The sequence below is a fragment of the Chamaea fasciata genome, unplaced genomic scaffold, assembly GCF_029207755.1.
Source record: "Chamaea fasciata isolate MVZ Bird 193981 ecotype frontalis unplaced genomic scaffold, bChaFas1.0.hap1 SCAF_7, whole genome shotgun sequence".
Lineage (NCBI taxonomy): Eukaryota > Metazoa > Chordata > Aves > Passeriformes > Sylviidae > Chamaea > Chamaea fasciata.
In genome coordinates this window covers 48459918-48485142 of record NW_027094092.1, presented here as the reverse complement: position 1 = coordinate 48485142, position 25225 = coordinate 48459918, and the positions used below count along the sequence as shown (strand labels likewise).

The 25225-nt window shown below is 40.4% G+C and overlaps 1 protein-coding gene across 2 annotated transcripts in view; it reads left to right on the top strand.

Annotated features, from left to right (window-relative positions):
- SYNE3 (spectrin repeat containing nuclear envelope family member 3) overlaps positions 1-22790 on the top strand; it is a 66201-nt gene extending 43411 nt beyond the window's left edge. For both annotated transcript variants that reach the window (XM_066188745.1, XM_066188744.1), the window contains exon 18: positions 11731-22790. In XM_066188745.1, the coding sequence (XP_066044842.1) occupies positions 11731-11928 (198 nt within the window). In that variant the 3' untranslated portion in view covers positions 11929-22790. The remainder of the gene's footprint in view (positions 1-11730) is intronic.
- Positions 22791-25225: the final 2435 nt, after the last annotated feature.

Sequence of the window (25225 nt, the reverse complement as noted above, 5' to 3'; positions counted from 1 at the left end):
TTGTTTATAGACGCTGTTCTACTTTGTACTGTCATCTCACTTTCCATTTGTTTTTAGAAGGAATAGAATAAGGCTTTATTTGCCCAACACAAAGGAGATTGGATAAATAATGTGTTTCAGGATCATAAGCACTTAGTCATTTTAAGGTAAATCAAAACCTTGATTTCTCCTGTTGCAACACCTCTGTAGAAGAGACCAATATTTAAAGGGTGTAGTATGGTGCACTTCAAGCAGGGCCAGAAATCAAGATTTTCCTCATTCTGATGAGATATGTCTCTGGTACTCAAATGTGGAGTAGCAGCTCCACAATTTTTACCCAGCAAAGAACTGACCAATTTTAAGGCAGTTTTCACACTTTCCTCAATAGTTTTGGCTGCAGTTCAGCCTTCCTGAAGACCCCCAAAGACTTTCTGTTCTTGCCTGTCTGGCTCAGCATTAATTGTTTCATCCAGTAAGGTCACCAGAATTTTTCAGGCTGGAAAAACAGTATGACATTTTAATACTTGGTGTAGAGGCAGCCAAACATTTGGTTGTGCTTTTTCTCTTTCCTCTCTAGAAGAGGCTCACAGGGATATTCCAGAAGACTGACCAAGGAATTCTCTGATTTCATGTTATTTGATTGGGTCAAGTTGTTTGTACGGAAAAACAAAAGCCTTAGGCATAAGCATGTCTCCACTACAATTAGATGCCATTTTTAATTCATCTGCCTCACCTGCCTTGGGGTACATGGTATTTATTCACCCTTAAATTCTCCAGATTAGACTAATGTTTTCAGTTAATTTCCAAAGATACTGGCTTAACATAATGGCAGGCAGCAAACATTTGTCAATTAGGCCTACAGCAAGAGCACAAAAAAAAAAAAAAAAACAGCAAACAAACCACTCTGAGTTTTTAATAGCTACCGAACACAAAGAGAAACAGCTCAGGGTGGAAGGGACTGAAGAACTGAAAGAGCTCATAAGCATTGAAGGAAATGGCTCCCATTGCACTAACAAGTGATTTGCAGTTTCCCTTCAGCCAGTACAGATGTTGCTGTAACTTATACCCTGCTCACTTCAGTGAGATTTCACTGACCTCAGGGCTTTCATTCTCTATTTAAACAGTATCACTACAACAAGAATCCAACTGCTGGAAGCAGATGTGTCTTTATTTTTTTTCGTTCGGGTTTTATCAGGATGTGAGGCAGTGTTGCCATAAGATTTTTGAGCGCCATTTAAGAGAGCCAGAAAATAATGTTGATCCCTTTTGGGTGTATCACTTTTTGGCCTAAGAAAAGAGGAAAACCAGGCCAACTTCAGAATTCTAGGCTATGCTGTTTACTTTAAGTTCAGATTTAACACCTAAAATGTGGCTAGAATCGGAACAAAGATTAAGCAAAATGTTTTTGTATGCATGACTGTCTTTTCAAAGCTATGGTAAAGGAAGCTAACTACCTTGAAGAGAATGGCTGATCTCAGGAGTTGGTATCTGCAGGAAGTGCAGATGGCTGCATCACTATGCTTGCAACAACCAGTGAGTTTGCATAAAGTAGGATCAGGTTATCTAATTTGTCAGCTCCCTCATGCTCTTGAGTCACACAAAATCAGCAGAAGTGGCAGAAGTTGAGGTATTTTTGGACTGATCTCTGCTTTTTGCAGCACAAAGTCCCCAGTGACTCTGCTTGTCTCTCCTGTTTGAGCTGTGAATATTCTGCAGCAGGAGCAGATCGACATGGAGAAGGGGAAGACCCAGCTGCAGTCATTCTCATTCAATTGCCTTCTGATTTTATTCCATTTCTAGCCTACATGGCCAAATGTTGGGCAGAACAGAGCCTGCTCCATGTATAGTAATGTGCTTTTTTTCTGATCACTCGTCCATTGCCGAGGACATGCCCCTGCCACTGGTGCCCTTAGGAGCAGAACGGCCTAATGATTTTGATGTGCGCAACTTCTTGTTGATTAACAAAAAACAGTTGCAGGAAATTGCACTGGCTGCAGCGAATTTTTAGCAGGTGCCAGTGACAGCCAATGTAGACGGATATTTCTGCAAGGTGCCTAGCACACTCAAGAACATAATCGAGCAAGTGCTCAATAATAACTATGATAAATGTTACTTTCAAAGGTTGGCTCCCAGCTACCTGAAAATATTCCATGAGCATTCTTAGCATAAATAGGAAGTCGAAGGCTCATTATTTACAGGTCTAGGTAGCACTGTTTGATTTATTTTCTCAAGTGCTCAGAGTAATTACATTTCATTGCTAAACAAACGATCTGGCTTTATTGTTTGTACAAACAAAATAATTAGAATTCATTACATCAGTGGTCAGCTAATTGCTTCCTTTGAGATTCTGCTAAGAGTAATCTCCTGTAACATACGGACAGAAGGAACATGTAATTTAATCTTTTTTAGAGACATCACTGATCTGGAGTCAATCAAATTAATGCAGTCATTCAGGAAACTGCAAAGCAAGAGCTGCCACAGCTTGCCAGGAAGAAAACAGTAATGTGGTCTGCTCCACCCAAGTGCGGATATGATGGGAGTTCCTCATGGCAGAAAAGCACAGCATTCTGTGCTAGTGCCTGTGGTAGTGGTGCCTCTCTACTGAAAGCGTGTGGTCCATTTGTTTTCCTCAAGTCCTGCTAGGTGTTGCTCACTTGAAGTCTTCTGAACAGTTACAGTCTTTGTAAAATGAAAGAGTTATTAAGAGGTATATTTTCCTCAGTTTTCAATGCGTCCTTTATAGATAAAGATAATATCTCTCTGTTATTTTTTTCCCATCACTCTGCCTATAAGCCTTTGTTTACCTGTTTTAGGAATTATGTCATTACCCAAACAAAGGAAGAAGGGCATCTTAGCATTAAAAATTAGCAGATGGACTTACTTTCTCCCTACAGTAATGTTTGCTCAGAAAGGAAACTTAGTTAAAAAAAATTAAAAAACAAACAAACAAACAAAAAAACCCACCAAAAAACCCCCACAAAACAGCAACAACAAAAAACCCACCTCCAGAAAAATCCTGATGGACCATTCCAAACTCAGACCCACTGTTAAGTGTGCTGAGCCAGGCAGCAGCAACCCCTTTCTTTTCCAGCAGTCTCACAAGCTTCCCTTCACATTACTGCACCTGTGAGACTCCCTGCCTGTGTGCTCTTATTTCTGTAGGTTTCATGTCGTTTTCCAATTTACATTACAGTGTCCTCAGATGTTAGATATCTGGGGCTCTGTGTTTGTTGTTTATCTGGTCCTGACACACCTGTGCCTTGCCAGTGCTCTCTGCTGGTACAAGGAGGTGACATCCTGCTTCTCAGGGCACCTGCTTCTTTCTTTTCATGCTCATGTGGTATTAGTTAGGCATGTGGCTGGTGCTCCCTGCTTTATGCAAAGAGATGTGTCCTTTAGGTGCCTGCCACGTTGTGAAGTATTTGTAGATTTGCACCAAGGAGAATGCTTAGAATGATTTTCTCAGCAAATATAATTGTATGTCTTAACTGAAAGGTAAAGAGAGAGATTTGTTGAGCAATAGCAGAATGCAACCAGTTTTCAATATATACCTGAAAAAATGTTTTTAACGCAACTGTAAAAGGCACTGTAAGAAAAAAAATTCTAATCATTGCCTCTAATTTTTATACCTATTATTTATTTAAAAGTCAGTCATCACATTATAAAAGTATTTAAATAAAATGCAAATATATTCAAATTATCTGACTGCTGAAAGAAGAAAAGTTTGATCTTGACTTGAGAGAAGTCACTGGCAAAGCAGCTGGAAACATACACTGTTGACATGATAAACCAACTTTTGATGTCAGTACCTTCTTCTACAAGTTCCAGAACATTTTGTCTTTCTTTCAGTTTCTATTCTTTCTGTGCTTATTTTAATTAGTTTATTTCAACTTACAAGGAAAAGTGGAAGCTAGAAGTCGGGAAAAGTTGTTTTACTTACCTGCCTTCCTGAATATAGAAGACTGAGGTCTTTTCCTGCTTACTTAGGTCTGGAGAATTATAGAAATCAGTGCTACTTTAACAGATCAGGCTGTAGCTCTTGCCCTGTGATATGCTTCTCGTGGAAACATGTCACGCTGTATATGCACACAGAAGTTAACTTTCATAAATTCCTTTGTGCCACAGTAGCATATGGCACAGTGCTTAGTTCTAAGTAGTTTTGCAGCAGAAATTCTGAAATATCCACCATATGTGGCTGCTGAAACCTCAGATCCAAACTGCTGGCTGTTCCTTGTTTTCTGTTTCTTTTAAATGAAGCCTCCATCAAAGATTCTAGATTATCCCCCAGCCATGTTGAGGTACTCCAGAATCTTCCCTAAGGAAGAAAACAGTTTTTAATTTGCCTGTATACTTACCTATATACATGCATATGCCTATGTATATGCACTTCAGAATTGAAGGGAACATTAAGGTTGCAAAGGCAAGCAATCTGAAGATGGTAAATGTCAGAGCTAAAATTGCTTTTATGACTGCAGTTAACCTCTCTTCAGCATTCTGGTTCATTCTGATAGCTCTTTATGCAAAGGAAAATGATAAGCACTGTGTTAAATGGCGTCCCAGGCCCCCCTTACTCATTCGTCACTGCTGGTTGCCTGCCCTGGGCAGTGTTTGCTTTTAGGAAAATACAGTTCTGACCTCCGTGTCTCACTGTCCTTTTGCAGAGGCCACATAACTTCAAATCAACAGAGGCTGATCTTAGTTCCTGCTGTGGTTTATAGGATTATGCTTTGCCCAAGAGCATGTTGGATGATCAGTTCTGTGGTGACAGTAGTATCCAACTCCCCTAAATTATCTCCTTCTTGAAAAGGCCAGCTGTGATTTGCAAAGTGTTGTTTACCTTGGAGAGGGACACTCATGCTCTGAGTTGAGAACTGATGAGCTCCAAACTATCTCACACTGAGGTAAAAAAGACCAATTTGCTTTGATTTGAGAGAGCAGCCTGTGATCCCCCCGGAGCTGATCTCTTCTTGTTGTCCATAACCTGCCTCTGTGAGTGACAGCTGAGTAAGTACCCAGTGGGATCTCAAGTGGCAGAAACACGGGGCCTCTCAGAGGCAAAATGCTGCTGATAAGGCAGCTGCTTCACCAAAACAAGTGGTGGTGCTTAATACTCCTCTCCAGGCTTACTCCAGGATGAAAAGAATGTATGGCAAGCTGTTTCAGCTTTCCTGGCAGCTCTATTTATTCTCAGAGGAACAATGAAGTGGTAGAATCCTTACCTATGTAGGTGATCCTTTCCAAGGCCTGTCTAGTCTTCCTGTTAAGAAGTTCTTCCTCTGTCCCTATGGCTGTAGTTTAAGTCCAATATGTTGTGACCTTCCCACTGTGGAGGTAGGCCTGGATTGATCCTGTCTAGGCATTTAACTTAGGGTTTCACATCATCATGAATTGTGCTGAGAGTATAAATGGTGGTTGATTCTTCATCACTTCTTGTAGAATGAACTAGGAGCCAGGTTCAAAGCTAACACAAAGGATGTGTTCTTCATGCCAGCTGGAACTCCTTGCTAAACAATATTGAGGGCTCTGCATAGTTTGTGTAGGTTTAAGGGGAAACTGGACAAGTATCTGGAAGAAATATTCCCTGAATGTTAAACAGATGAACAAGTCCTATCAGGCTTAGGAAACTGCCTGAACTGAAAGTAGCTAGAGGCTGAGAATATTAAGGAGAAATTATTTATGCTTGCCTTACTGCCTATGTATCTCTGCCAACTGCTGTAGAATAGAGGATACTTGGGCTGGGTACAGCCCTGGCGTGAAGTGGAATGGCTGCTGGTGTCTGTCTGTAGTGTGAGGAGGACACCAAACCATTGGTCTCTTTATCCGTAGGTAGAGCAGGAGTTTTCAGGCGGCAGTGCATTTCTCAGGAAATACTCTGAGGTAAGAGGAATAAATCCAGACTAAATATTTTTTCTCTGCTGGATCACTGACTCAGTGGTGCAGGTATGATTTTTGTCAGGCATGCTGGTGACATACAAGCAGCAGCAAAACTCTGCTAATGAGGCTGGTATAAGATGCTATATTGCTCTGCTCTCTCAAATAGCTAGATTAACTGTGTGTTTTCTTATATCCTGGAATGTGGTCAATAGCAAACCAGGGGGGCACTGATTTTTAGTAAAACACTTCAGCAACTTACACAGGAATATTATGTAGCAAGTTCTAAAGTGCTTTTCTGCTGTTTCCCATCCAAGTGATTTTTCATGGTGCGTTTGGTGAGGAGTTATTAACTGCAAACAGATTTAAGTTCTGAGGACTCCCTAGATCTAAACTGATGCTTGTCATTCAAATGCCCCAAGATGAATCACGTACAAATGTGAATGTTCACAGCCAGTGAAGTTCATTTGGAACAAGCATGCATTTTTACAAAACACAGCCGTCCACCCCTTGACAGTCCTTGCTTGTCCTTGTATGTTGAGGGGGAAGGGGGAGGACATTTATTCTTGATGGTGAACTTTGTAAGTATATTTTCTTTTTAAATGCCAACCTATTCCTTTTCCATGTGTGTTTCAAAAATGTCTCTGACACTTTGGCTCCAGACCCAGGTATTCCAGCTGTTATTCTAAGATGGTGGAAATTAAAATTCTGTTGACTTCACTGGAGCTATGCCAGTTTTTCTCAGAGGAAGATTTGATTTCAGAATATTTAGTGGAGGCTGTATCTGACACATGCACTGCAGGCACTGTGGGTGCTGGGTGGTAGCTGTACTGATGCCAGTAGCTGGAGTGATTGGGAAAGGGAAATTCCACTGAGTAGCAAGGGTTGTGGTTCCAGCCTTCTCATCTTTCTCATCATCAACCTTCCATCTCATATGGAAATGATATATTCAAACTGTCTCTTGCAAAGGTGGAACTGTGTTAGAAAAGGCTGTCTTTTTCTAACCCTGAATGTTGTGCTAAAGGGTTGGAAGTGTCCTGACTCCATGACCCTGATCACTTTGAGTCCAGCAGAACAGAGACTTGAACCTTGGTCTCCTGAATTTCTTGTTGGTGTCATGGTCTCAAGTCACCACATTCTGAAAACATCTCTTTTTCACATCACAGATCTAAAAAAATATCTTGATATACTAAAATTGAAGTGCTGTTTTTTTCATACTCAGTGCCTCACATTTTCCATGCTTTTTCCATATGTATCATCTTTCCTATTAAAATTTACTGTGTCTCCTTCAATTCTTTTTATCCTTGTGGCGGTTTCAGGTGGAAACCAGGCAGAAATACCAATTTAGTGTAGTGGTTTTGGTTCCCAATTTGAGTTTCCCAGCCAATGTACCAAATAATGTGGTGCGGGTAGAGCACTGGCCAAATGCCGGGGCACCCACTAGAATCACTCCTTTTCTGTTGTGAGACAGGAGGAGAGCAAAGCAGGCTCAAAACTTTAAATGGTATAAAGAAAACATAACTGAAAGAAAAAGAGAAAAATAATAAGAATCAGAATAAAACCTTCAGAACACTTCTCCTCCCTCCACAAGCTTCTTTTCTTTCCCACTGACAATATACAGAGACAAAATCTGGGACTTTCAATCAGTTTACCACCTCTAAAATAGTCTTTCTTCACTTCTCTTAGGGAGAGGAGTCTCTCCTGCCATGCCATGGAGACTTCTCCACAAGAAACAGTTCTCTCATAGTTTTTAATTTCCATGAATAGCAGCCGCCCAGAAGTCTGCATTTGTGAAGTCCCTCCTGTCTTATGCAGCCTTCCCACAGCTGTATTCATGGGCCATGTCAGACTCATGGGGTACTATTTTTAAGGATGAGCTGTTCAAAGTGAAGGTTCTCTTAATCTATCTCTGAGATCATCTTCATCTCCAGGGAACAGAGGTCTTCTTCTTTCCCTGGGGGCAAAGGGTCTTCGTCATGCTCATCATCCTCCCTCTATTCAAGCTTCTCATGAGATCACAGCTACTTCAACATTTACTTGCTTCAGCATGAATGCCTTTGCTCATATCTGCAATTTGAATACTCCAACGCCCCATACTGTTTCCATGAATTGAAGGGATATTTTTAGTGCATCACAGCCCATCACCATGGCCTTATAAAAGAATTTCAGCCTAAGACTAAGGCATCTCCTCATTCTCCTCCCATCTGGGCCTTAACTCCTTTTTTTACTGACCTTGGTGTTCTTCATGTTGTTTCTCTACGTGTCTTCACTCTGTCCTTTTCTCTCAGTCAAGGGAGGATTGATGTTCTGCAAGTTTCACCTGCGCAAAGAAAGAGTTAATATCTCACCCAGAAGATCATGATGGTTTCTGCTGGGCGGTGGCCGAATCAGTCACGGGGATGGATTTAGTACTACCACAAAAATCAAATTTAAAAATCACCAATTGTTCCAGCAAGCACAAAACAATGGAACTTATGTAGGTTTCATGTCACAACAACTTGGACAAATAAGTAATGAATCTATTTGTAAGATACCTGCTGACCTCCACAGCCAAATAGTTCCTGATCCTACCTTTATTTAGTTGTTCCCTTGCATAATCCCGATGCGGACACTGAAATTAATGATAAATCTCCTGTGGATTTCAGTGTTTGCAGGTTGAGGCCCTCATTTATTAAGGGTTTATCATTGGAAATTTGCTGAAAACACCAAACCCTCACAGCTCCTGTGGGCCTCATTTTCAGTCCTGCAGAGGCATCATAATACTATGTTTGCTATAGCTAAGTCATTCCCATGACAACAAATGGAATCTAAAATACAAGATTCTGACCTTGCTGTGTGATCAAGCAAAACAGAGAAGCTGGGCATCAAAGACAAAAGTTCATTGAACACAAATACCTCTAAACCCAGCAAGCAGGTAGGAGAGAAGCAGTAGATGAAAACAAAATATTTCTCCTTCTCTGAACTTCTGCCCCAAGGTAACTGTCCCTCCACAGATTTTTCTAATGCTAGGACCTGCTATGGTTAGCCTGAGTTTCCTCTTCTGCAGAAAGCTCCAAGCAGAGCAAATGAGAGCTTGTTATTAAATCCATTTTGCATTAATTCTTTCTGGAGGATGAACTGTGAAAAGCAATAGTATTTTACAGCTTCTTCCAGTGTATCTAAAAGCAAGGCACTTTGAGAAATGGGATGAGATTGAAATGTTGAGTTACATTAATAGTCTTTGCTATAGAAATCAAGGCAGAGTCAGTGAACTGCTCTGAATCAAATGGTGGATTGGTAGAAGAATTAGGGTAGGAAAAACATTAGTGGCTAACTGGCAGTGTGGTCATCATAGGAAACCAGTGACAGTGACCATAAGATATCTGCTCCCTGAGCTGTGGTAGGAACAGAGACAAGATGTAACAGGGAAGAGATAGGTTGGAGCGGACCTGGCAGTGAAAGAATAGTTTCAGATTGAAGTAGCTTTCAAAACCAATTCTAAAGGATTGACAGCAGTAAAACAAAAGTTCTAGGTGTTGCTAGGAAGACTGGTGGTCCTCACAACTCTGTCAGTGAGAGGTGGATTTCTAAGTCCCAGTTTGAGTTTGTGGGAACATTTTTGAGGCTTCCAGGTGTAATAAGCTATTGAGCAGTCACTCTCAGGATCCTTTCCCTGTAACAACATCAGCATTAAGACTTATTGTGCTTAGTGGTGGGAAAAAGAGCATGGTTTGAATTGTCCCAATACAGAATTAACTCGAATTGGATCTTCCACTGACAGAACTACACCTTTTAACATCTACAAACAAACTTGCTCATGGATTCTGGAACCTGGCAAGGGTCTTTTTCCTTAGAGTTAGGATACTCTGATTGATACTGTATTTGTTATATTGCTGCATATTATGGATGCAATGAAGAATTCAGAATTAGAAATCTTTGTCAAGGAAAACAGGGCTGTGAATGACAGTGCACTGGTTTGCACTGAATGCACCAAGAAGTGGCTGTTTCGTGGCATGGCATGGAGAAGGATTTCGGGTCCAGACTGGAGAAGGGAAAGCCTCATTAGTACAGCTACTTCTGCCTTTTACTTTGAGAGCAGGTCACATTAGGAACAGATGACATCTGTGAGGCAGCCAGGTTGGTGAAGCTTTGATTTCATGGGTAAATAATCACTGTACCTAGGGAACTTGCCCAGTGGTGCACAAAGTCAGTCCCACTCACAGCCTGACATGTACACTTTATCCACTGACACTTCCAGTGTTGAGGGATCTGAATTTTCCTTGGCCTCAGCGAACAAATTACAACCCAGATACTGTGGGCCAGAAATGATAGAGCAAGCAGCTGTTGCTCTGCTGCCTCTACATCTGCCTGACACAATAATTAAATCTCATCAGCCATTCAATATAATGGAAGCAAACCAACTACAACAGAAGGATTTTGCAGCACAACTGTCTTGTGATGTGTAACTGCAGCTGTATATTTACCTCTGTAATTAATTCTGTAAGCATTTATATGGAGTTACAAGGGACTGAGTAATTTAGAAAGCAGTGGAAGAGATCATTAAAAATAGCAAAAGGCATAATTACTTTCTTCTACCATCAATCTCCTCCATATCTTCTCTGCTGATGTTTCCCATGGACTATTTATGTTCATTATATTACCTTCTTACTAAAAATTATCTTAGGTTTCATTGCCAGGTTGGAAAAAAAGGCAACAGTGCTATAGTGGGACAAAGGCAGTGCCTGTTGAACACCCCACAGTGGGCAGAAGCCCTAATTTTGCTGCAGAATTGATATTGTCTGTGACTTGAATAAAATAAATTCATTTCCTTTTGTGGAAAATGTGGGTTCCACTTCAGTGGATGTTCTGTGCTGACATTTATGATGTAGGCTGCTATCTAATGTACCTGATTAAGCACTGCATTTATGCTGGTTGTATAAATCCTTGTTTGATGAAATAAGTGGGTTATTGAACCCTTTTTATCAGATTTCTTTTCAAGAGAGTTGGGGTTTTTTTTGGAAACTCACACAGTTCAGCTCTTTGGCAGGAGTTACCCAGAAATCTTGCCAGTGGAAATCTCCCTTCTTAATTAATCTTTTCTGAATTTTGTGGCCATAGCGTTATTCTCTCCTGGTCATGCTAAACCAGATCAAATTTATAAGGTTAATTGACCTACTCTAGGTTTGCACCAGCATAAAGAAAGGTGTAATGGGACTCCTTTGTGTGTGTCCCCCAGGGCTACACAGAAATAGATGTGGTTTTAATATCTCCTTCGCTATCAGTGTTGTGTTTCTATCATTCTTTTGCATCACGTAAAGTTTTAAGCTGGACCAGGTAAGGTATAAGGTGTACTGAGGCAGGTACACTGTGGGGCCTTTTTTCTGACCTCCAGTCTTGTGGACTCCAAAGCCAGTGCATGGTGCTGCAGGGCAGATGACTAGGAGCTGGATAAGCTGCAAATGAAGTTCCTTTGTGCTGAAGGAGAGCAGAAGCTGTTCCTCTCTTCCAGGCAGCAGAACTCTTGTTTTACTGACTGGAGAGTAGCAAACACAGACCTGTGCCTTATGGTGGCTGTGAGGGGACCAGTCAGCAACTTGGGCATGAGAATGTGTAACCACCACTTTGTAACTGGAAAATGGGCTTGGAAGCAGTCATTTTTTTTTCTAGAAAGTCAGCAGTGTTTTCCAGTTTCCAGCAGGGAATTCTTGAAAATAATGAAATACTCTCCTAAAAGACATAATTTAACTTCAGTCAGCTTCAGTGTGCCCAGCACCCTGGCTGGGTCCTAGGCCAAGGACAACAGGGGCTGTTCCGACCTTCTCCCTGGCAGTTTGATGTATTTGAAACAGACCTCCCCAGTGATTTGTTTTTCTGAGCTGCTCTTTGGTTTGTGTTTTCCAGAAGCGCTCTGGAGGCGTGTGCTCGTACTTGCATCGCGTGTGCCGGGCAGCACTGCCACTGCAGCTGCTCCTCCTGCTGCTCCTGCTCCTGGCCTTCCTCCTGCCCCTGGCAGAAGAGACCCACAGCTGCACACTGGCCAACAACTTCGCTCGCTCCTTCAAGCTAATGCTGAGATATGAGGGCCCACCTCCAACATAACTTCTTGGCGTGGCACGAGGTGACTGGCACAAGTGCAGACTCTTTGTTTTTAATTGCAACTATTGTAGATTTTAGGGCTTCCAACATGGCCATCATGTCAGCTGGATAGATCACATAATTGCAGCATAAGATTAATCTACTCTAATCAGGTATTTGAGCAAAATTAATATTTTTACATTTTTTTATTATTGTATTTATAATATGTATATAGAGATTGTGTATGTATATGTGTGTATATATCTATATATGTATTGCATATCTGTGGTCAAACTACCAACCACCATCTACTCATCCACTGTTTAAGAATAATTCTGCAATGTTTCTCCCACCTTTCAGCCAGCAATACTGAAGGATGGTGGTGGTGTGGGACTTTCTGGGTGATTTGTAACATCAGATTCTTGTTTACAACTGAAGTCAGAGCAAGTATGAGAACATATGGTCATGCACCAGAGTGTAAAATGGAGAGCAGGCACAGTAGAATCATGTTAGAATACAGTGGTTGACCTTCAGCCCAAGGAAGATTTGGACTATCCTTTTTGAAATCTTGAGCTGGTTTTTCCGTATCTCAATACAAGGATTGCAGAAGCTAATAGAAATGTCTCTACTGACTTCAGTAGGAGTGGGGGTGGACCTCCTCTTGTTCTTATTTTTTACCAGTTTTCCAATTACTGTATTCTCCAGCCTACCTGAATCAGGAGAGGTGGAATACAGTGGGAAGAAAGCTAGATAGAAAAAAAAAAAAAGTATATTTTTTTAGCATCTCTCTAGCGGGAGAACTTTTAAAATCAGGTTGTAATTTTCTGAACAAATTTATGAGCACTGAACAAAACCTTGTATCACCAATCTTGTCTATAAAAAAGAGTGGGTGTTTGTTAGAATTTCTGTGTCTCTGGGGTTTTGTGGTTTGGTTTGTTGGGTTTTTTTACTTTATTAAGAGGCATTTGGTAACGGACTATAAAGCCTGAACAGTGGGATGCAGCCTGGCTCAGTGTCAGTAAAGCAAAAGTTGGAAGTACTTTAATAATACCACCCTGGAAACAAGATTCCTACCTAGGATTCTTTTGTATTAATGGTTTATTGAAATTGTGTAAACTGATTGTATCAAAGACAGTCAAGCATAGATTTTTATGTAATCTAAACTGTAAAATTGTGGCAATTTATAATCTATTTACCTAACCCTATGCCTGATTTATCAAAATTTTGAATGTACATTTTAACATTGCCTTTTAATGTAAAAGCAACTCTCACTTCAGAGTGATGAAGCTATTCTTACTGCTGTTTTACCTAATTAATTCCTTAGAGAAAAGGTAATGTCTAAAAATTTATGCAGTTTCTGAGAGCTGCCCTTATTTTCTCATGGTTTTAGCCACAATAGTAATCATGGGAAAAAAAATTAACAGAAGAAACAGTTACTTTCCCTCTCCTGACTGTGTTGCAGGAGGAATTTCTCTTCTGCATATCGGTATGGAGTACTTGGTGTTGTTTTCCACATAAGGCCTAAAATAATATTGTAGCTAACAGTCCAAAGGAGGAAGGCACTTATTTAACAAAATCATTAAAGTTCTGTTAAAGAAGCAAACTTGTGTAGAATCAGGAGACATAACAACATGGAGCTCAACTTAGGCACAGGATTAGGAAAGCAAGCAGTGTGAAAGAGGAGCAGCTAAACACAGAGAGGAGAGGTGTCCATCAATTTGTAAAGCCTTAGAAAAGGAGTCACAATTAACAGAGAGGATAAGAGTTCAGGCTCTATGGAAGAAAAAAAATCTCAGTATCTTTTTGGCTCCCCCTCTCTGCTACTGTATTGGTACTATAGCATGTTAAACAGCTTTTCTTCAGTTTTCAAGGTTTAAAATGGGGCGAGTAACAAGGCTTTTACCAGCGTTCTGAGGAGACTCTTCCACCACCAGGACTCTGTCACTGTGTTCCTAAAAATGTTTCTGACTATTCTGGGTTTGCTAGTGTTGGATTAAAATGGTAAAAGTCTGCTAAAAGTGTAAAGAAGAGTGGAAATTAAAGGAGAGACAGCAGGAATGATGAAGATATCAAAGTGCAAGGGGAGCATGGAGCAGGAGCTGAGCTGATGTGGGTTAAAAACCTGACTGTCAGGAGGCAGCAGAAGAGCTCTCAGAGCAAGCAGAAGGGACTGGAAGCAGAAAGGTGAGGAGAGGCCATGTATGCTGAGCGATAAGACACGTACTTTAGGTAGCAAAGGAAGGCCTGTGATTTCTTTCAGGAAGGAGCCAGATGGAGAGGAGCTATAATTTGTCAGAGAACGAGGTATATTAATTCCTTCTTTGCAACCATTCTTTCTGGTGGCAGAGGACATACCTCCTCCTCTCCTGATTAGCCGTGCAAGGGCCGTGCACATTCCTCTAAAAATTGCTGCCAGCCCTGGGGGAAGAAACCCCTGTGGCTGCCCAGCAAGGAGTTAATCATCACACACACCTCCATGTCAAATTAAATCTTCCTTTAGAAAAGAAGTGTGGGGGAAGAGGGGCAGGAACAAAACCTGCTCTGTGTGGTTGTGCATGTGTGTAGGTGTGCACACACCTTTCTGTGACGTAGCTACATTGCAGTTCTCTGGGTTTTGCTGAGCTGTTCCAGGTGATGAAAGTAAAAGACCAGTGAGAAAGTAAAAATAATGAGGAATAATAAAGCTACAAATGGAAATCAGTAGGGAGATACAGGAGTTTTTTCTATGAAAGCTCAAAATCTCACATCAGATTTCTTTCTGCCAAGCCTTTCTATCTGGGTGATTTGTATGGGTTCACAAATGCATTTGACACCATGGGAGTGTGTAACAGGGAGAAGAAAAAGTCTGCACAGAGGATCTTACAAGAACAACTGCATCATCACCTTGATGTTTCAGTTTGTGGCAGGTTTATAAAACAAGAACCGAAAACTAAATTAGAAACACACTTTTGCTGCTGGGTTTGCAATCAGTTTATTCTGTAAGTCCCTTGTCTGTAATCTTGAAAAGTTTTGCTTTAAATCTCAAGTCAATCCATTCTCATTAACTTAAATAATCTGAATATCTCACAGAAGTGATGAATATTTCCACTTCTTTGCAATGAAAACTATCCAAAGCACAGGACTTTAATGTTCCTATCACTGAAAACAGTTTAAGTCTTCCATAATGTCATTTACCCCACCTGTCCAAGGCAGGTGTGAGACTTTTCTGGCAAAGAAAGAAAGAAAAATCACAAAAGTAAGCTTGAGATGTAAATGTGAAATTTATATTCTTTTTTATTCTGTTACAGTTTCGTTTTGGGGTTTTTTTTCTGAAAAGCTTTTGATACTGATTCCTGGAAGGTGTGTGTAAATATTAATCAAGCCAATAATTGGAATAATGAAAACAAACTGCCCAGTCCAGCTTCCAGGAAACTGTACAAAGCTCAGATTCCTCAAAACACAAACTAAATCATACTGTTTCCAAACCAGTTCTCAAAATCTTGAGCACAGTTCCTCATCTTTGCTCGCACATGATTTGGTGGTTATGTGCTCACTTTTGTGCCTATAAAATCCCCAGCTCATACATCTCTGACATCCTGATGTAACTGAGATGTGTTATAGCTCAGGTTCACACTAGGGCCACTGCCTTAAGCCTTCCCTTGCCAAAACATGGGATGCACAGAGCCCTGGATGTGTCTGCAACTGAGGACTTTCACTATTTTGCCCCAAACCAGATTTTAGCAGCCACAGTCAAAGGGTGCTAAAACCCTCTAAAACATACCTGTTTTATGAATATGTCTGAGGTTGTGAGTGGTTTGTGCACCTGGCCTATACTCCATGCAGACACCCAGCCTGTACACAGAGCTCTGCCCAAGCCCTTGCCTGCACTGTTGGACCCAGGAGCTGCTTGACCACGTTAATGACCCTGCAGGGCTGATGGCAAAATCCTGCACTCCATTGCCCATGCATTACAGTAAGACATTACCCTAAGGCACACTTCAAACCCAACCTTTGGCATGAAAGCAAGCCTCACTTGTAAACTCTAATTGATTTTGAAGCCTGATGCTTTCCTGAGAATTTTCCATGGCAGCAATACATTGAGGTAGAGAATTGCTGTTGTGCCCCATGGCTATTAACAGCCCTTTCCCTGATTCCAGCCAGCAATTTAAATGGTATTAAATATTTATATATGCCCTCTCCAGAAATATCTGTATGAAAAACATCTTCAGTTCTAAGCACATACATTAAAAGTGTTGTATTCCTCTGCTAGCACTCGATCTCCAGAGCAGTCACGATTTCTACCAAGTGCTACTTTATTTGTAGTGACCGAGAGACTTAGAAAACTCAAACATTTGAGGCTGTAAATAAAGCTACTAGGCTAACTAATAAAACCACCTAGTGATCACTGAATAATTTGGACAGCATTTAGAATGGCTTTATGCTTCTCCTTAACCCCTTTTGTTGGGGTATTTGTAGACCTTGCGGAGAAGAAATGTCTCCAAAAAATGGCCATTCCTAGGCAGACAGATGGTGTTCTCTGCACATCAGAAGAAATAGTATTTTCTCTTTAGTTGCTTTAGACTGCAGGAGGTTGCTACGTCTGATCTCCTTTTCAATTTTAAATAGGGAATGTTTTACTTTGATGTGTGTGCATACACATCTCATTAGCACTAAAGAGATTTGAAGAGTGAGTTCATGTACAATAATTCTTTTAACTTGTGTCGACAAGAGAGTACCTTGTCCTCTTTTCTTCAGGAAAAAAAAAATTAAAAAAAACCAAAAACCAAAAAAAAAAAAACAACCAACACCAAAACTGCTGTGTGACAGAGATTCCCAGACCAAACAAAGCCTTTTGGAATAACTAAAGATTACAGACTGAAACAAAATTATCCACCAAAGGAAAAATAGTTTTGCCTTTCAAGAAATGCTGGTATAAAATCCCCAATAAACATGTCTTTGCCAGGCATCAGAGATGTCTTTCAAGTCATAGGTTACATACCCAGCTGGCTGTAAGAGCTGCTTTTGGAGCTTTACTACCCCTTGGACAGTATCATTTGCTAGACTACAGCTGAAAATTCATCCAGAGAACCTATACCAGCTTCTGCCAGAATCGCTGGGGGCTGTTGAAGATATTCTTAGCAATTCCCAGATCACTGACCTGCTCTGAGCCATTACAAGTTTATTGCATTAATTTATCTGTCAGCAGTTGGCAACTCTCAGAAAGCAGTTTATTAAAATACTAAAGATAATATTTCTGGTGCAGGCAACATGATTCATTGAGAAATCAAACTTATTACTTTTGCCATATTTTAAAAAAGATATCTGTTGGTTATACTGGAATATAAACAGGTTAGTTGTAGGTGTTGGGTAACTGCAGGATGTTTTAGGCCCAAGGCATTTTGACTTGTACATGTCGGTTTAAGAATTGTGGGATCATGTTGCACTTGTTAAATGGTAAAAGAAAACAAAGATTCTTGAATTATAAAAAAAAAACCAAAACAAAGCAGAAGGGAATAATCTGTCACACAGTTGGTTTTTTTATTATCTCTTTTCTATCCAGTTTAAAATATGAATATATGTCTACCAGAGAGTTATCAGTAGATATGGAAAATAAGGAATATATATCAGGAATATGCCATTTCAAACTGTAGCCTAAATGGCACCTCTGATCCCTAACCTGCTTCAGCAAATGCCAGATTTTACCTCATTGTACCTGTGAGATAACAACCTTCCTCCTAGTAAATTGTGGGTAAGGTGAAACTGCACAGCTTAAGGTGCAGCATCTCAGTGGAAGCAGCAGGAGACATCAGTTCTTCCAAAGGCATCCTGATATCCTGATGCAAGAGAGGAACATGCAGGTCTGGCATAATGAGAGCAGTCCAGGCCTAATGACACAGGAACAAGGGCTTGCCATCTTGCTCTGCCAGACAACATTTTGACAGCGGCCGACAGCACAGTTCAGTTTCACGTCCCTGACTGTGGAAGGAGGCTCCCCTCAAGGTGATTCACTCAAGCTGAGATTTGAGCCCTGGAAGTGTTCTTTTCTTTTCATTAAATACAGAAGAAAGTGCTAAATTAAAACCCCTCAGTGACAGGTTAATGGTAGGTGGTGGGTGTTGGTGCTCCAGGAAAAGATACAGGAAATACTGTTATAGATAGAAAGCTAGTCCTGATGGTCTCTGTTCAATCCTCAGGAGGCAGAAATGCATTGTAGAACTGAAGTGGGAGGTTTTCTGTTCCTTTTCAAGTAAATGTCAGGTGTTGTCTTTAGTCTTCTGGATTTTGGGGGCAAGCCTATTCAGTGCCTTACTGAATGCTAGTGGCTTTCTGGCTTCAGAGCCATTTACGTCAGCAAGTTCCACATTATTCCAAGTTGTGTGAAAAAGGTATTCCCCTGAATTGGTTTTGGATCAGAAACTTTTTGGGGGGGGCATGGGGATGGTTTGATTTTCCTTCTTTTGGCCACTTTGTGTTAAATCCAAGGAAGCAGAAAGATCAGCACTACACTTTCCAGGGCATGTTTTGTCTTTCCTTCTTTTATGAGAGCACGGGAGATTTGGCTCTGCTTCCTTTCCAAAGTAAATTATGCCAGTATTTTATCCTTTTCCTGTTGCAGTTCTTCCACAGCCTAGGTCATTCCTATCACTTGAAGTGTTTCCAGTGGCTATTCTTCCTCAATACCTAGAGCAAAATATCTGGTCCAATTTCAGTAAATTTAAAGTCCAGCAATTTCTTCCCCCCGCCCCCCCCCCTTGCAGTTCCTCCTGCAAATGCTCTGTCTGTTTCTGCTGTCCCTTATGTCAAACCAGCCTTCATCACTATCTGGGGGGATTCTAGTCCTGGCCAGCCATTTCTTCCAAGTGTCCTGGCCATGTCCTGCCCTCATCTGCCTTCAGTTTTGGCTCAGGGACTGCCCTTAACAGTCATATCTGCAGACAGGAGTGTGCGGGTGTCACTTAACAAACAATTATTAATTATGAAAGCCTCACTGTTAGCATTGTTCATAGCCTGCCCAGAGCCTTTTTCTCTTCTCCTCTCTAAGCAGGTTTTGATGTGTAATCCAATTACTGTGTGCAGAAAATTGCCCCTCAGTCAGCACAGAGGGCTGATGGTTCAGCTGCAGCTCTGTAACCCTCACATTGCCACTGCTGGGGTAAGTGCTCCCAGGTGCTGCTCAGCCAGGGTCTGTGCCCTTGAGCTGCCAGGAGTGTTCCACTGTTGTTGTTATAGATCCTAAAAAACCACAACCCTTTCCTTTGACCTGGGGAAAAAGAAAAAAAAAAAGGAAAGAAAACTAAAATTATCTCTTTTAACAAACTGATTTCTCAACTCACTTATCAAGCCCTATAGCAAGCCATTTATTAAGCCCTATAGCAAGCCATTTATTTTTGCTCCTTTTTGCTCCATTAAAAGCTGTGTGTTAAAAGGGAGAGGTGCGTTTGGAGAGCAGTGCCACCGCTCTCAGCAGCACTTTGCTTGGAGGCCTCCCACTGGAGCTCAGGGGTAGGAGCTGTTATTTCTCCTGAAGTGATTCCCACCTTCAAAATCAAATTATTTCTTTTGTCAAGTCTAATAAGCACTGAACACCACAGACTTTGTTTCACCAGAGATATGAATGAATGCCTCTGTATGGTACTTTCCATTGCCATGAAATACATATATATGTATGTATATATATGTGTGTATATATATATGTGTGTATATATATATGTGTGTATATATATATATGTAATGGGGAGCATAATTATTGTTCTACTTAAAGAAAAGTGACATTCCACTTCAATGTAACTTTTAAGTTCAGCTTTTAAGAGAAACTGTGTTTTAAAGTAAAGCTGGAAGAGTTTAAAGGTACATGTTTTAATGAGAGATCTAATAAGCTTTGAGTTTGGGTTTCAGTCTTTAGATGAAAAGCACCCAAGATGATTTTTCCATCACATTCCCAGATCAAACCGTGTAAGAATTTAACCTCGGAGGCATTGCTTGAGCACTGGCTCTTCTTGAAGGTGTTTGGATGTTTCATGCGCTGAGTGTGTGTCTGTCCTCAAACTCCAACCTCCATTTTGTACATGGAATTGACTGGAAGGCAAAAGACACACCTTTGTCTTACTTCAAGACCTTGATGGTAATTTTTGCCTCAGTAGATGTTTTCCCTTTGATCAGTCTGACTCTTTCAACTTTTTTCCCTTTTTTTTTTTTTTTTTTTTAATTTGTGTTAACTGAGTTTATCGGGTGATTCCAGGAGGGCACACTCCATCTGCCCAGCCTCAGAGCTTCCTTTTCAGCAGCACACCTTCTTCTCATTTGTTTACTTGAATATACTGGACCACTGTGAAGCAATTACACAAGCAATAATGCAGGTGTTGCATTTTTCTGTCACTGCCTTTTGTAAGACATAACTCTCCATTGACACTGAAAAGTGGTAGGAGACCCAGAAGCTGCATTGTTGTTTACTGGCAATAAAACCCATGTCCAGTGTTCTTACAGAGGTCCTCACTCCTCAGAGCAGTGAGCTGTCTCAGGCTCAATTTAATTCATAAGCCCAGATTTTGAGCCGTTTTGGATTCATTCACCAACACTCCATCAATCTTGCTGCTATCCGTTTTTGTGCTTTTGTTTAGTTTCAAGCTAGAATAAAGTTGAAAGAAATGTGCTAAGACTCCCATATAGGGTGAGTAAATATCCCATTAATTTCACAAAAATTGCAACAAAATGAAGGGATTTGCTCTCACATTGAACACAATAATAAGTTCTAACTGATAAATTAAATAGTTATTAAGAACAGCCTGGAGCAAAGTTTCTGCAATCAAACTGTTCTCTGCTTTTAATTTAAAAATCAGCAAATACTGAAGTACATTTTGCCACTTTCTTTTAGAAGTGACCTGAAACTAAAATGTGAATTCTCTTTAACAGGAGATTTATTGGTGTGAATCTAAATTTCACCAGCATGTCCCATGTTAGAACACCTGCCTGTGGGCACAGGGAAAACCAAAGGCTGTTCACAAGAAAAACTCATATTATGAATGGTTTTAAAATTCTTCAGAGCTCCTATCCACTTCCAAATGTCAATAATGGGGAGGATACGAAACCTTCATGTGAACCCTGTCATTTTGCATGTTGAAATCCTGGCTTGAATTCAGGTCTCCACCTCAGCTTTTGTAAATGTTAATATTCAAGTAGAACAAAAACTTTATAGGCAATTACAGCATGAACATCTCTTCTTGTTTATGTATAGTAGCTGATAGCAAAGTCTGCAATAATCTGTGTTTATACATGTGCTGTACAATGTAACAGTTGGGTACAAAATACCTTTTAACTGTCACAAGAAAATGACTGGATTGATGTCACTTTTTGCTTGTATGAATATAGTTATTTGCCTTGCGGGGACCAGTTCCACTTTTGTCATGTCATTTATGGTTTTTGAATACAATTGTGATAAATTAGGCTCGTTTCTAAGGTAAACAACACTGGAGCCAAGCAGCTGTCTCTGTACATGTGCATGTTATCACAGCTGATATCAAGTCCAAGTCAGACTCCTTGCTTTGCCTGGACCTTTCTTTAACCTTTCAGGCTTATTCAGGGAAATGTGGACCACTCTATTTTCTTACTAAAAATATGGCTTTGTGAAAAGCTGAACTTATTTTTTCAATCCTTTGTTTTCTGGTTCAGAAAGACAGTGTAACAATCATATTTTTCTAAACTGCCTATTGCTTGTGTTGGGAAATTATATAGAGATATATATTTTGCTCTACAGATTTCCATGTACTTTTGGAACTCTTTGTTTTCATAGATAAATCCTCCTATTTGCTAGAATTAGCTCAAAAAGCTGTAAGCTTCTGTATACTGACTCTGTGAAATTCTATAAAAACACAGCTGCATCAGAAGATTGACTTTATGTTTTATGTAAATTGTTAGAGCTAAGTCATCCTTAGTGTTATGCCACGCAAGATGTACAAAAAGAAATCAGGTCATTGTTTTGAAAGGCTGGACAGTGTTATGTCACACTGCCTAAAAAGTCCCAGATGAAAGTCAGGAGAGTTTATGCTAGAAATGGTACCACTTTGGGCCCTGAGTCTGTAATTTTTTTGCACAGTTTAGAACTTTATTTCAAAATTAGTCCCTTGAAACTTCGTGGGAAATACTAAAAATAAGAACCTGTGGTGTGTGAGTAGCTATGCTAGAATAAGGACCTTTTCTAATGAAGAACAAATCCTTTTAAGTAGTTAAGAGGCTATGATTTGAGTATTTCAGGACAACTTTTTCTGTTCTTTTCTGAGCTGTGGATTCCTCCTGTGTATTGTGGATTTATTCCATAACTGAAATGCCAGATTAAATTGATTGAAGCCCCATGAGAAGATGAACATAAGAGAAAGCTGCAGTGAAATATTGCAGAAAATGGCCTGATTTCATTCTTCAGAGCAATAGTTAAAGTAACTCAGCCCTGGCTTCTTTGCACCTGTGAAACAGAGGCCCTTGTTTTGTACCTCAGCTGTGGTATAACATGGAAGGATTTCTGCTCTCTGCATGGAAAATACTGTCTATTCCTCATCCTTGTCAAAGCATAATATTTCCCAAGTAAAAAAATCTGATTCTTCAAGACTCATAGGGGAGTTAAGGGGCAGCTGGAGCCTTCTGTGATCCAGCCACATTATTCCAAAAGTTCTCCTTCGATGGAAAATAAAATATGATGTGGTTTTGCTGTTTGCAAGTAGGATCAAGAGTCTGGAAATTCATCACCCCAAGCCCTTACCTGTTCTGTAATGTGTCACTGTTACCAATGAACTGTGTTGAATTGGATTATAAAATCAGAGTATTTTATTGCATGTGTCCTTTTTTGAAATGAAAATAATAGTTGTATTTGATGTTGCAGTTATAATGCAGTAAATAAACACATGTGCATTTCTTTTTAAGGACTTTTAGATCATTTTGAGGGGTGGTTACACATTTTTGCTGTGCTTGTTTTATACCATCAGAGTATTTGGGCTGACCTAGAAACAACCAGAACAAGTGAAGCAAGGATAAGATTTGCTGCTGCCTGCCTCTCTAGGTATCACTGGAAGATGGCTGTGCTAAATGTAGCCACTTCATTCTAGTCCTTTGAGATTTAACAGAAAATGTCAGCTTTTCTGTAAGTTATTTAAATATAATTCTGCTGGACCTGAAGAAAATCAGAATTTGCTAAATCATATTATGATTCAGTATGATTTCTTATGGTGTTGGCCCCTGACACTCTCTGTGGGGTTCTCCTCAATCCCAAACCTGGTAGGACAAAAGGGAGTTTTTTGGTGAACCTTGGGTTTGAAGTTAATACCAATCACATGTAGTGAGCTCGCCGTTTATTAGTGTAAACACTGCTGATCTCTCTGAAGAGCATGTGTGTATGGATGCGCAATTCTCATTAGCACCCAGGTAACTGCTGCTTGCTTTCCCTTGTCTTTATGAGACAAAGTCTGCCAGTATCCCTGATATCAAAGGGCTCCACAGTCAGTTATTTCTGGACAAGTAGAAAACTACTACAGTTTTTTGGTGAAGCTGTGGATTAGGTTCCCTGTTGCTTTTATGAACACACGGGGCTTTGTGCAGGTCTTTGACTTCTCTCAGGCATTTGAACAATGTGATCCTGCGTCCTCCTATGAGCTGTCTCCTGCTAAGCCCCCAAAAGTACAAATGCAGACACTTCAGCTGATCATAGCTGTGTCAAGGTTGGAGCAGCAGCCCGAATTCCTCCCAGGAGAGAATGGGGTAAAACAAGCCCAGGGCTGTAGGAACAGCAGATTGTTGTGGTGGGACAGTCACATTCCCACTAGGGCTACAATTGGTGCACAAAAGAAATTTCTGGGTTTACAGGTTTTTGTTTTTCCTTTGCACTGCATTTTTTCATCTTGCAGTTTGTTTTTTGTGGAGCCAGAAAGTAGCCTGCTTTGTGTCGGGCCTGTTCTTCTGGAACCAGCAAAAAAACTTGGGGCTTCATTTTGTCCCAGACACTGCACAGAGACTAGGAAAGGCCTTTGTCCAGCAGGGAGGAAAAGTGCCTATGAACAGATAAAACAGCTCATGCTTGTATGGGGAATGAATATTTTGTTGATCAGGTTCAGCCTGCAAACAACTCTACAGCTGATTGGTGGGAGTTGGGACAGTCAACAAGAGTTATTATAAACACTTTTTGAGGACAATGAAATACTCCAGGTAGTTATAAATCTCTTAAGTCATATATTACTGCAGAAGCACCTGTTTTAGATAGCAACCCTGCTGCTAGAGGATGGAAGTTTAGGTTGTAGCAGCAAAAGGTGGCAAGTTCAATAAATAAGAATAATAGGGTAAGACCCTCAAGTGGAGTAAATCAGTGTAGCTTCATTGAAGCTGTTGGAACTAAGTCAATTTACAGCAGTAAGAATCTGGCTTGTAGTCAACAGGGATTTTACAGAATGTTTAAAAACTCTCCATTTAGAGAGTTCTCTGCCTTATGTCTGTGCACTAAATCGTATCCGCACAAAGTCCTTGCTGGTATAATGAGGTCATTTCCAATGTGAGCGTTCATTATATGCTTAGGTAAATTAAGGGGAAAAAAATACATCATTAGCGAAGTCTTAAATAAAGGATGGAGCAAGGTTAGCGAGTGAGAAGTATTTAAATAAAATCAATCTCAGCCCTGGAGAGTTAATGGGGAGTGGCTTTCAATGGAAAAAGGCTGATGGTGTGTTGATGCTGCACATAGAAGCTGAGCAATACAGCCATGAGAGATTAAAAGCAGGGACTGAGGTTTTTTCTAGGCTAATATTTCAAGCTTTCTAAACTTCATTCTGTGACATACCATGAATGCAGCCCAGGTTTCCAACTTCAGAAAAATGCTCTGATAAACACATATTGCTGGAGCAAATGAAACTGAAGGTTCATCCGGTTTTACTGTAGCACTCGTAGTATTAAGAGGGATTGTAATATAATCCTCTTCAATGAATAACCCTAACAGATGTTATCAGGGTTGCTCTGTACGAGCTGTGGACCTCTTGCTAGAACTCCCTCTGTGGAAGTCCAGTTCATAAATTGTCCTAATGGGCTGCCTGCCTCGTCCTGCTGCTGCTGCAGCATGAAAAGGAGGTGGTTACCAGCGGCCTTGAAAGCCAGCATTATTCCCATCTGCTTCTCATTACAATGCTGCTAAATATTTCATGCTTTTTGTTTTACAAACAAATAAGAGCAGAACTAATCTTTTTGTTTAATGTTCGTTGATTGACATTTCAGGGAGGAAAAAAAGTTTGGGGTTTGTTTTGATTTGTTTCTTTACTTCAGATCTCTGCAAAAGCTTTTAATGGAAGATAGAGCAGATTTCCGTCGACTTTTCTGGTGG